We start from the raw sequence: 13,589 nt of genomic DNA, 5'->3' as shown, positions 1-13,589 counted from the left end.
AGAGTTTAATTTCGCGCTCTTGCCTGGTTTCAACTGATCGCTGCATTTCAAGTGCATATATGGCATTATACCATAATAAAGAACCAAACATGAGATAATACAGCAGTGGTACTCCAAGAAAATTTACATCCGAATATGGACATACGAATGTGCACTTTAAGCCGAATTATGCATTTTAGTGTGGTTCACGAAATTCCGATGCTCTTGAAGTGTCCCCTGATGTCTTGTTTCTTTTATGACATAATATAAGGTCTTGTAATGTTTTACACGTAAGAACATATGGGCTTCATGCGTCATCGTAGCTGCGCAAGCGCGGTGACACCTGTTATGTGGCGCTCTCTTGCAACTGCTGAAACGAACGTATTTCTAACAGGTCGCGGGAAAATATAGCGGATGGTGGTTTGAAAAGTGTTACATTCAGATAAACTGTGTGCGGGAATGTACGCTGAATTTTTTGAATCACAAAGCGTTTGACTCTCATTTAAAAATCAACTCTTTGAGGACGACCTTTTAGAAAAATTTCGAGCCCAGATCAGGCATTTACGTCGTTAAAAATTTTACTGGCACATTTGTGTGAAGTATCTTAATTTAAACCATGAACTTTTCTTATTTGTGTGTTCGTACTTCTTAAGGGTGATCTTGCTATTGGCTGACTACATCACGTGTCCTATGCTGTCATCAGTGGGCGAGATCAAGTGACATGAGCTATGACTGGCTTACAAAAGCGCATCGCAATCTCGATTTCAGTGCTTCGGGAAGTGACATGTAGTGTTTGGTGGAATTCAAATTTATACCTTCATAATACGAAAATAATACCCCCTCCCGGGAGTTTCGTTTTCTGAAGTGCCAGGAAATTCTACGTCGGTATATAAAACCATAATCATTCAAAGGATTGATGAGTTTTACAATGCCGAGGAAGACTACACTGTCACTTAACAAGGAAAAAGTGTATTTTCACCCAGGAGAACGTGTATTTTGTACCGGGAAATGCGGGAAAAATCCGGGAATTTTTTTTTCTTTCTCCATGTATACACCCTGTACACCCACATCTCAGTATGGTTTTGAGCTATGGGGTGGGACACCAGCTGTCTATACATACAGGCTCTTCAGAGTTTTTTCTTTAAAAAAAATCTTCAGAAAATATAAAATACTAACTATCTACTCTTTGTACTTCCTGCAGGCAATAATGCCTGTGAAACAAAACCCATAATATAACATAACAAACAGTAATGTACATGGGTACAATATGTGTGGAAGAATTGCTAGAAAAAATAAATAAATAAAAATAAAAAATATATAAAAGGCTGCAGACCACAGCCCTCATACAGTAGGAACACCTTTTATAACAGACTACTCTATGGGGCATTGGTCCCTTACCTAGCCTACATTTCTCATGAATCTCTCACCTAGCACAAAGTCCCAAGTGACTGGAAAAAAAGGGTAGGTGACAGCAGTTTATAAGAAGGGTAAAAGAACAGGTCCGCAAAATTATAGACCAATATCCCTAACTTCGGTTTGCTGCAGAGTCCTTGAACATATTCACAGTTCTAATATAATAAACTTTCTCGAGACTGGGAAGGTTATATCCATGAATCATCACGGCTTTAGAAAGCATTGCTCATGCAAAATTCAGCTTGCCCTTCTTTCGCACGATACACTGTGAACAGTGGATGAAGGGCAACATGCAGATTCCATATTTCTAGATTTCTGGAAGGCATTTGATACGGCGCCCATTGCAGGCTGTTATCAAAGGTACAAGCATATGCATTAAGCTTATAGATACGTGAGTGGCTCGAAGACTTCTTCAGTAATACAATCCAGGATGTTGTCCTCAACTGTACATGTGTGTCAGAGACAAGGGTACCATTGGGAGTGCCTTAGGGAAGTGTGATAGGACTGTTGTTGTTCTCTATATACATAAATGATTTGATGAACAGGTTGGCAGCAATCTGTGGTTGCTTGCTGATGATGTTGTGGTGCGTGGTAAGGTGTCAGAAGTTGAGTGACTGTAGGAAGATACAAGATGACTTAGACAAAATTTCCAGTTGGTGTGATGAATGGTAGCTAGCTCTAAATGTGGAAAAATGTAAGTTAATTCAGATGAGTAGGAAGATTAAACCTATAATGTTGGGATACAGTACTGCAAGTGTCCTGCCTCACACAGTCAAGTCGTTTAAATATCTAGGTATAATGTTGCACAGCAATATGAGATGGAACGAGCAAGTGAGAACTGTGGTAGGGAAGATGAATGGTTGACTTGGGTTTATTGGGACAATTTTAGGAAAGAGTTGTTCACTTGTACAGGAGATTGCATATAGGATGCTGGTGCAACCTGTGATTGAGTGCTGCTCGTGTGGTTGGGATCTGTACCAGGTCAGATTGAAGGAAGACATCGAAGCAATTCTGAGGTGGGGTGCTAGATTTGTTACTGATAGGTTCGAACAACACATAAGTGTTACAGACATGCTTTGGGAACTCAACTGGAGAGAAAGCAATGTTCTTTTCAAGAAATACTATTCAGAAAATTTAGAGAACCAGCATTTGGAGCTGCCAGCGTACATTGGGCATAAGGGTAACGAAGATAAGATATGAGAAATTAGGACTCATAAGGAGGCATATAGATAATCGTTTTTACCTTGCTCTATGTGCAAGTGGAGCAAGAAAGTGGTACAGGGTACCCTCCGCCACGCACTGTACGATGGCTTGCGGACAATCTACGTAGATGTAGACCATCTGACCTCAAGACAACTAATTTAAACAACTTACGGAGTAAATTTAAGCATCTACTAATGGAGAAAATCTGTTATTCACTACAAGATTTCAAGTTGTAAAATCCCTTTCTAAATGAGCCGAATACTCTATAAGTTCAGTAAAGCATCGCGCCTGCTAGCGAAAAGTGGAATAAAGTCACTTCCAAAAAAAGCATGCAAAATCGTGTAAATGGTAAACGTACCATTGACACAGTCTTTGTGGACTAAAACTCTTTTGAAGTGCTTTCAACTGTACACTGTGATATCTCAATGAGCTGCGTCCAGCCACATGGGAAGAAAAAGGGCATAAGAAACAAAGAACAACTGAGTTGCTTTCAACTACAGGAAAAAAAAAGAAAACAAAAAAAAATCAATCCAACCGTCAGTTCTTTTTTCCTCAATGTTAATTCTTAAGACCTTTTTTTTCTCCGTGTTAGTTCTCTAGTAACCAGCAAACAAGTCACTTAATCGTTTTCGCACGAGTCTTGCCTTGGCGTGCACTACGTCTATAGTTCTTGTCATCTCAGCATTGGAGATATCATTGTGCGTTATTTATAGCAAACTAGCAGCCTAACCGGTCAGATGGGCCAGAACTTAGCCCTACGGGTAGACTAATATGAACAAAAAAGACAAAACAAAAAGTGCCACCACGCAACACCCAAGTACTCGCAGCCCTAAAAACAGTTATCATTAACCAGCAAAAACGTGTAAAATAAACTTATTTGCAGATAGTCAACGATGGAACAAAGCAGCCAAATTTCAGTCTAGAAGCAATCACAAAATAACTAGCATAGTGAAACCAGGCGCAAAATTTCAGGCAGTTACTTCCATGAACCATGACATGAAAATAACAACAACAAATAACGACTGGCCGGCCGGAGTGGCCGAGCGGTTCTAGGTGCCACAGTCTGGAACCTCGGGACCGCTACGGTCGCAGGTTCGAATCCTGCCTCGGGCATGAATGTGTGTGATGTCCTTAGTTTAGTTAAGTTTAAGTAGTTCTAGGCTCTAGGGGACTGATGACCTCAGAAGTTAAGTCCCATAGTGCTCAGAGGCATTTGAACCAAATAACGACTTTTCGTGTTCTTAGCGGGAACAAATAATGTGGCAAAAAACGAAACGAAAGACCTGTGTTCTCACTGAAAAGAAGTCTACATGAGTTGAGAAACTCAAACGTGATCGTCTTCTCTGTCCCACATCGACATGACTAGCCAATCTGGTCACGTGTAAACAAAGAAGTGCGAATCGCAAATAAACAGAGTCTAAATATACGAACGAGATTCAAAAATGTTAGATTCGTGGACATAAGCTGCGTAGGAAGAAGATTCCACACATCCCATGGCTTACATCTCAACAGCCTAGGAAAGGACTTAATTATATCACGGATTCAAGAAGTAGTGAACAGAAAATTGAATGTGCAATGTTGGGCTACATAGGCAACCCCTTTCAAGGACAAAAATAACGAATACTTGGAGACTCAATGACGAAATGCCAGCTCAGTGAAAACAATACATCGGCAAGACAAGAGCGACGTGTTTTTAGGACAATAAAACCTTCCACCAGTGCAACACAGATGCAAGTGTGTGTGTGTTTCATATGTACCTCAGACATACATCAGTACACACGAGAATAATTTACCACTTTTGCATTGTAATGTACAGGGTTTAGAAAACAAAATAGATGCTTTTGAATCATTTATCACGGGACTATCTCCACATGTAGTAATAGTTACATAAACCACAAAACAGTGGACAATGTTCAATATTGCAAATTCGAAGGCTACAACCTAACTACATTCTATTGTAGAACAAATAATAAAGGTGGTAATGTTGTCATCTACTCAAGAAAATGTAATTTCATAACCACCATGGAAAAAGTGCAATGGGGGAACAGTTTCTGTGTTGACAAAAATTTGAAGTTGCATTTCTGAAACTCACATTTTGCACTGATCCTCTCTATGTCATAGGTGTTTGTAGATAACCCTGTGGAAATTTTGATGATTTTCTGAAATCACTTGATGGAGTTTTAAGAAAATTAATGTCAGGTTATAGAAGTGTAAATCGTGTCATACTGGGAGATCTGAACATCAACACTTAACATGATGGTCAGGAAAACAAATCTTTTACAGATATTATACTATCTTATGGGGCTAAACATATTCTTGGAATGGTACTCACCTGAACAGATAACATACATAGTAGTTCAGTTGATCATGTTATCACAAATTATAACCACATCATGTCAACAGATGTCATAAATGGTCTCCTCTCAGATCATTTTGGCCAAACACTAGTGCTAAAATTTAATACCAAATTGAAACCAAGAAAAGTATATGAGCACGGATGAAAACTATCTGCAGACAACATTGCTTCACTAAGTTGGTTTAAGACAGGAATCATGGGAGTCAGTTATGAATACCATTGGGCTCAATACTAAATCGAACATGTTCACAGAAATTCTGACTGAGCAGTTAAATAGAGCCAAAGTGAGTGTCTTGAAAAATCAACCTTCAAAATTGAAGCCTGTGCCACTAGACTTTAAAACGAAAGATCTGAAAAAAAAAAAATGGAAAACGTGTATAACTCATACTGCTGACTAACTCAGAGTTACATAAAGAACTCTACAGACACCAAAAATATATGTACTGCAAAGAAGTCAGGAGATTAAAATCAGAAAGAATCAGCCAACAGATATGAGGTCCAGATAATGTTTCAAAGACTTGATGGTCAGTTGTCAATAAAATCAGAAACAATGAAACAGGAACTAAAATTAATAATATACAATCAACTGTAAATAATGAAGATATCTCTGATCGTCTTCTAGTCAGCAATATTTTTAATAATTGCTTCATAGATACTGTCGAAAATGATTTCTCTATGAAACAGGATGTTGTTGTTGTTGTGGTCTTCAGTCCTGAGACTGGTTTGATGCAGCTCTCCATGCTACTCTATCCTGTGCAAGCTTCTTCACCTCCCAGTACCTACTGCAACCTACATCCTTCTGAATCTGCTTAGTGTATTCATCTCTTGGTCTCCCTCTACGGTTTTACCCTCCACGCTGCCCTCCAATGCTAAATTTGTGATCCCTTGATGCCTCAAAACATGTCCTACCAACCGATCCCTTCTTCTAGTCAAGTTGTGCCACAAACTTCTCTTCTCCCCAATCCTATTCAATACCTCCTCATTAGTTACGTGATCTACCCACCTTATCTTCAGCATTCTTCTGTAGCACCACATTTCGAAAGCTTCTATTCTCTTCTTGTCCAAACTGGTTATCGTCCATGTTTCACTTCCATACATGGCTACACTCCATACAAATATAGGGTATACAGCACATATTTGAGTCCAATAACAAACAGAACTGCAGTACACTACCCACAGTAAGCACATGTGACATTCTGCAGCTTGTAGGTAGCCCAGAAACAAAAAATCAGCAGGATTAGATGAATTTTCTCCACGTATATTGAAGAAATGCAAACATGAACTAATGAAACCTCTAGTTCACCAGATGAACTGTGTTCTCGAAGGTGGTGTGTTTCCTGCCAAGTTGAAACTGGCTGTAGTTAAACCAGTACACAAAAAGGGGAAAGTGAAGCATGTACGGAACGACTTCCCTAATCTCAACTTTCAGCAAACTGATAGAGAAAATAATATTTTAAAAAATCCTGGAACATTACAACAATGCTGAGATATTAAGTGATTTCTGTAATGGTTTCAGAAGAGGCTGAAGTACAACATCAGCAGCAGTAAAATTTGTCCATGTACTTGAAAAAATAAATGAAAAATCCCAAGCAACAGGAGTATTCCTGGACATCTCAATGGATTTTGTAAGTGTAGATCATGACATGCTCTTATCAAAAATTGCGATGAGTGGTGTCACTGGAAAACTCATGCAATTGCTAGATACATATTTAAAGGAAGACAGCAGTGCATGGAGACTGTATACTCTAATGGAGAAATACTTTAGAGCAGGTCAAGTATAAGAAATATACATTTTGGTATTCCTCAGGGCTCCATTTTAGGCCCAGTCCTATTCGTATGCTATGTAAAAGATGTCCCAAGTTCTCTTGACAATAAGCAGTTGATCACTAAGTATGCAGACGATATGTCTGGTGTCTGCTATGCAGACAGTGAGCCCAGCCTAGTTGAAAAGATACATAACTTTACTGAAAAGGCAAGAGCTCATTTTGAATGAGACAGCCTGAAAGCAAACATAGAAAAAACTAATACTATTTATTTTAAACGAAGTGGTCTAAACAGACAAAATAATGTTATTAATGAAATTCTACGATAAACCTGTACAGATAGTAAATTCTTGGGTTTATGCATAGATGATTGACATTCGTGGAAGTAGCAAGGTGATTATGTCTGCAAAATCATAACACCCAGTCTATTTGTATTTAGAAGATTATCACCATATATTAGTTCTGAAACCCTAAGGACTCTACATTATGGGTTAGTGTACCCTTTCTTGTTTAAGGAATAGTACTGTTGGGTGGGACATGCCAAACTAGTATGAAAAGGGTTTTCATACTGCAGAAGCGAGCCTTGAGGATCATAGCAAAAGTAAAACCAGGAACTTCTTGCAAACCCCTATTCATTAGAGACAATATTCTCACACTTTATGCCATGTATATACTAGAAACTATAATGCTAGTGAAAGAAGAGACTAAGATCACAAAAAGAAACATGGATATTCACAACTATGAAACAAGGCATAGAAAAGACTTTCTTATGCCTAAAATGATTAAACTTAACAGCGAAAAGCCCCTTCATCAAAGGAGCTGTTTTTAATAACTTGTTACCAAAGGGAGTTAAAATATTGACATGGGATATTTTTAAGCAGCGAGTAAGCAGTGGCTTATCCAAAAATACTCTTACAACCTCAATTTATCATGAATTATAATATAATAAAAGGAATGTACACTAAAAAAATTGTTATTGTAAAAACGTTATACTTCACTGAAAACGGACATGCATGTAAAATTACATTATGAGCAATAAATTGAGAATTGAAAATCATCGAGTAGTACATAGAATAGGAGCTTAGAGTTTCACATTCCAAGAATAGGACCTTAAGCCAAACCAAAATTATTGCACCTCTAAGTTACTGAAAGTTCTCTTGTGACCCCAGTTTTCAGCCAATAAGTTCATTTGTGATCATGTTATGGTTCTATTAGCAAAATATGAATAAACTACAAAGAGTGAATGATAGGGTCTCAATAACTGTACAGGTGAGGTCTTTAAGTTTTACCATTGTAGAAGTGAACAGTACCACTGAGAAACCACAGACAGCCCTCTGCTATTAATTAATCAACTATTCTTGTTTATAAACAATGTAATTTACATGGAGTCAATCCTTATCTAGGGCTTGGTTTCCCAATCTGTGTTCCAAAAAACACTGGTGTTCTGCGGTAAGAGAATAGGTGCTCTGCGAAACAATATTAAATAATCCTTTTTTCGGCATTTTGACCTTACTAATTTTTTTAAACATTTTATTAATATTTCTGTATCTAGTTACGATTTAAAATTGAAATAATGAATGAATAAGCAAAGTTTTTTATTTTTATACATTTTATTACCTTTCAAAATAAACTGTGTGTTTCATCAGGATTCTCATAATTTGGGAACCCCTGATCTAGAGATCAGATGGCAAACCTCGTATACACTCACCATTTAAGTTTGCTGTGTGCCTGTAACTGGAATGACGAAACTAGTGAATGAAGTCAAGTTTGTAAATGAAATGAAGAATAGGGATCTCCTGCTTCTATAAACGCGCACTAATAATTCTGCTGTCGTTATTGTAAGGATGTTATCGTACAACATAAAATGATTACATTTTCGTGCATTATTGCTAATCAAGGAGTAACAAATGAAATGTTTATCCATCTCACACAAATTCCCACTCTTATCCCTGATACGGATGAAAGTAAAAGAGTAAAACAAGTATTTCTGAGAGTGTAATCTATTTTTCGTATATCTGTACAAAACTGTGTTAAATTGAGTCTCATGCTATTGACAAGACATTAGTTTTGTGGTGTTTGTTTGGTTTCAACTGTAAACAAACACTGGTGAAGTTCCGAAGTTCAACTGCTAACAGACAATCAAAGGACGCTTATTCTAAAGCTACGTATAATGAATTTCGTTTATCATAAAATCATGTTCACACACGCAACTACAGTGACGCCACTGCTCTTGGCACGGTAGTTGCATGTGTGTACACATACAAGTTTTCTTTTACCATTGTAGCGTCAGCAGTCAGCACATCTCTGACATCGCACTGGTGAGCGCCTGGCAGTTGTGTTGTTGTGGGCTGTGGAGGATCTTCCTGATCAACGAAAGAACATAGATTTAGTAATTAATGATATGCTGTCGGTTGTACCTTATTTTTGTTGTTGATTCCTGAAAGGAAAGAAACGATTTAAGCATAAAACTGTGCTGTGATATCGATATCAAATATGACAGCTGTTGACTGGAATGAGGTTAAGCGTTTAGCAGCTGATTTTCAAAGGGCTCAGCTAAGCTCCACTGTTCAGAGGTAACCCGCAAATAATCTTTTAGTTTCTGTTATCTCCATTATTCTGTGTTGAAAAGCACAAATAACAATTTTTCCGCTATTTTTTAGATTGTCAGAAAGAAACTGTATAGAAATTGTCACTAAACTTGTTGAGTTGAAGTTGTTGGATGTGATCTTCACCAATGACGGGAAGGGCTACATCACTCCACAGCAGTTAACAACAGAAATCCGCGACGAACTGTATGTGCATGGAGGTAACGCTGATTTCTGTCCCTTTATTTAGCAGTTTTTGTCACTTTATAATAAAACTATTACATGCGATTGGCAGTGTTTGTTATATTGTTTACTGATTAGAATGCCTTGTCTCTACAGGTCGCATTAATTTGGTGGATCTTGCAAAAATCTTATGCGTTGATCTGAGTCATATATCAGCTCGAGCAGCAGAAATCGAACGTACAGACTCGGGATGCACTGTTGTGCTTGGCCAATTGATTGATAAAACCTATCTTAATCAGATAGCGCAAGAAATTAATGATAAACTAGTTCAGGAAGGTCAGGTGTCTATAGGAGAGCTGACTAGGATTTATGACTTACCAGCTGATTTCTTGCAGTCAGTACGTTGTTCTCATGTAAATTTTAATGTGCAGTAATGTTTTAAGCCACTTAGCTCCATATTTATATATGGATTGTTTGCAGGTTGTCCAGAACCATCTTGGGAAGGTTATACATGCAAAACAAGACAAAACTGATCCTAGAGTTTTCTTCACAGACTCTTACATTGCTCGTAACAAAGCATGTATACGTGGAGCATTGGCTGCAGCAACTGCGCCTATTCGTATAGCGACACTGGTTAAACAGTGTGGCTTAAATGAACGGCTGTTCTATGGTATGTGGAGGCTGATCTTGCATTATCAACTAAAGCACTAAGCTGCATGTGCAGTTTGCTTTCCGGGGTATTAATGAGGTAGCTTTGTTGAACCTCATTTTGAATAAACACTCATTGGCATATTTACACTCTTACTGTGATATGTTGACATGATTGCGGCACGTGCACTTTGTGTGTGTGTGTGTGTGTGTGTGTGTGTGTGTGTGTGTGTGTGTGTGTACTTACTAATTGCAGAGCAAAGCAGTTTTGCTTTTGTTATGTATACTGTAAATATTGCTGTTATATAGTATTAGCTGTTGTCATTAGTTTATTGATTGGTGTTTATATGCAAGTTAGTGAAAGAGAAATATGGTTGGGTAGATTTCTAACATGGTAAAGTTAGTGGTTTGGAACGAAAACATGCGTGTCATTAACACTTTGGTATTTCTTATTTTTTGGCTGTCCTTTTGCTCTTCATTTGTAGAAAAGTTATGTTTTGCATCCAGATGTGTTCTCCATGCTACTCTCATCCATTCCACTTTGTCTTTATATGTGTACACCAGTTACGAAAATTTGTGGAGCATGTACTTTTTATCTGTGATTTGTATTATATGTGCAGTTGCCTGCAGTTAACATGCTGCAATGTCATTGTGAGATTTCCTGGCAATTTAATTAGCAGCTTGCATAAGCTTAATGAATTAATACTGCATATGGGCTAAAGTGGAGATCAGGGCCAGCAGAAGTCACAGCGGCGCTTATCTACTGCTCATAGGTTTGCAACACTTCAGTTTCATATAGTCAGTGGAATGATCCTTTGATGTAATCAGTGAGAGGCAAGAAGAGGGGCAACATATTTCTAGTGTCAAAATTGAAACCATTGTTTTGTTTGCTGTTTTTTGGTATATCAGTGAATTTTGAGAGAAATATTTTGTAATAATGGCAGTGAGTGCAGTAAAGTGGATTGATGCTGGTGTATGTCTCATTGATTAATTGCAGAGTAGCAAAAGTGTATCAGATGTGGTGGTGAAATGACTATACAGTCGATCTGTGCAAACACACTAGGTGGATCAGTGTTTATTAATTAAATAATCGGAGAAGGCAGGTGGATCAATATTCATTCACAATAGAGTTGCACAGTCAATACATAAATAAACATTGATACACTTCCCATCTCCCATGATTTAGTTAAAAAAACATTAAGCCACCTACCTTCTCCCATGATTTAGTGAAAAACATTGATTTAGCTACCTTCTCCCATGATTTCATTAAAAAAATGTTGATCCTTTAACTATGGGTGCTCATGCAGATTGATTGCGAAGCAACACAGACTAGAAAAATATTTCACTGCTTTTTCAAATAAGTCATGGGTTGAGACACTGTCCTTGGTTTGCAGATACTAGCACAGTTTAAATAGATGTGACTTAAACAAGGAGCAATTAAATTTATAATTGTTATTTACAGCAATGTTTAACCCTTTCTTCCAAATGTTTACTTCAAAATACGTCGTCGGCCTGCTGCTTTGTCATTGGCTGCATAACTCAAACATCTGACACATCATCTTTTGTTCCCATCATATTTCACACCAAGTGCTGACAATATTCTAGAACAAAACACAAAAGTACACGATTCACCTTATTCTCGACTTTCATCACGCATATGACCCAGATGGCTTGATTTGGACTTAAAATATTATTTGAGCTCAAAATATGCTGCTTGACAAGACGTGTTATGGGTGCTAGCAGTAGACAGCATTCTTACTGTAATGGTATCTGTGTTTAGCTCTTGCAGGAGATTATATGAAGGTGCATTCAGTGATAGTTTACCATCTTCTCTCAGTCCCAGAAACCTAATGTCTTCTGCTTCACTAATCATGCCGACATTATGTGGGAGCTTAATGCTAGTGTGATCAGATTAATGTGTAAGTAATTGGACATTCCTTGTTTCATTGCAACTGAGAGGCAACCAAGAGCTACTTCTCTTTAGATTATGACTTATGATATTACTCAGTTCCTAATCTAAATCTATAACAATTATGCTTGCTTAATCTTCATACAAAACCACTTCACAGTTATCTTCAATGCTTGAAGAAATGTTATTAATGTAAATTTTGCATGGTTAGGTTCTGCTCATGATTAATATGCATGTGTCGTGAGCTAACATTAAATTTTTGAGAATGAGATTTTCACTCTGCAGCGGAGTGTGCACTGGTATGAAACTTCCTGGCAGATTAATCTGCCAGGAAGTTTCATTAAATTCTTGATTTTTCATTTCAGCTGATCTTCCATTTGTTGGCAATATCTCATTCAAGATAGACAGAATCCTTTGGAAATTTCAAGCTAAAATGGTTTTCCATCCACCATCTAACATTGCAGATATTTTTGTTCAGTGAAAGGTAATTTGTTATGGTAGGCTGGAGTATTAAAATACAGTGTTAGCCAAATGATTCAGCAGATTTCAAAGCACCATTTATTAACAAGTGTTCAACCTGCAAAGATGGGAGTTACATGAGAAGATACACACTCATAAACTTTCTGGTACATTCTACAAATGTTCAATGTGTTCGTCACCTAGCACACATCCAAACAGTAATCCAGCTCTGTCCATATGTTTACTAGTGCGTTTGCATCAGTGTCCATCACAGCAGCAGCTGACCATTCCTGCAGTTCTTGCAGCTTTGTGGGCATTGGGGAATATAAACTTTGTTCTCAACATAACTCCACAAGAAGAAATCACGACTGATGTGGCAGTTCTCTCTTGAGAAAGCCATGGACAGTTGTGCTCCATTGAGATGGAACCCTGTCCATTTGAAAGATGAAATTTGATTAGTCATTCGTATATCCATCACACAAAAACTCTTCTGCATTGCCACCATCTTGTAGAGTACTGTCACAGGGCTGCCATCTAGCATGTATGCAGGCCACAGGATGGGCTTCTTAAACATGGTGAGTGTACCTATTTTTTCATGTATCGACCATATTTGTACATTGCATACTTGTTAATAAACAGTGCCTTGACACCCATTGAATCATTTAGTCTAATCCTCTACCTTGCCAATACAGTACCGCTTATTCAGGTTGGATCACATGCACCATGGAAGAACATTACGTAGGATATCATCTTTACCGTTGGGTTTTGCAACTCTCAAAGTCTGCCATTGCTGAACATTGTATTTCCACCAAGTGTACAAGGGAATACAATAAAACATTTTGATTACTGCTGATTCATTTTGGAGCTCCATTATTAAAGAGTCTACTTAGGTATACATGCCACAAAACATTATTAATGCAACAGCAGTTGTCAGTTGGTTAATGCATGGGTTGCTATTATTTCCATGACTTGCTCCCAGCAAAGACAATAGTGAGTGGCAACCCACCAGACATTGAAGTTTCGCAATTCTGCCAATGAGAGTTGTTTCATTATTGTTGGCCTTGCAGTTATGATCATGACACATGCAATTA

At 37.8% G+C, this 13,589-nt stretch overlaps 1 protein-coding gene across 1 annotated transcript in view; it reads left to right on the top strand.

The window, feature by feature from the left end:
* Positions 1 to 9,017: 9,017 nt before the first annotated feature.
* LOC124605522 (E3 UFM1-protein ligase 1 homolog) overlaps positions 9,018 to 13,589 on the top strand; it is a 65,388-nt gene continuing 60,816 nt past the window's right edge. The window contains exons 1-4 of the mRNA XM_047137265.1: positions 9,018 to 9,287; positions 9,375 to 9,520; positions 9,639 to 9,880; positions 9,963 to 10,152. Of these exons, the coding sequence (XP_046993221.1) occupies positions 9,208 to 9,287; positions 9,375 to 9,520; positions 9,639 to 9,880; positions 9,963 to 10,152 (658 nt within the window). The 5' untranslated portion in view covers positions 9,018 to 9,207. The remainder of the gene's footprint in view (positions 9,288 to 9,374; positions 9,521 to 9,638; positions 9,881 to 9,962; positions 10,153 to 13,589) is intronic.

This window comes from Schistocerca americana, chromosome 3, assembly GCF_021461395.2.
Source record: "Schistocerca americana isolate TAMUIC-IGC-003095 chromosome 3, iqSchAmer2.1, whole genome shotgun sequence".
Taxonomy (NCBI): Eukaryota; Metazoa; Arthropoda; class Insecta; order Orthoptera; family Acrididae; genus Schistocerca; species Schistocerca americana.
Note: the sequence above shows the minus strand (reverse complement) of the source record. Positions and strands in the feature narration are given on the sequence as shown.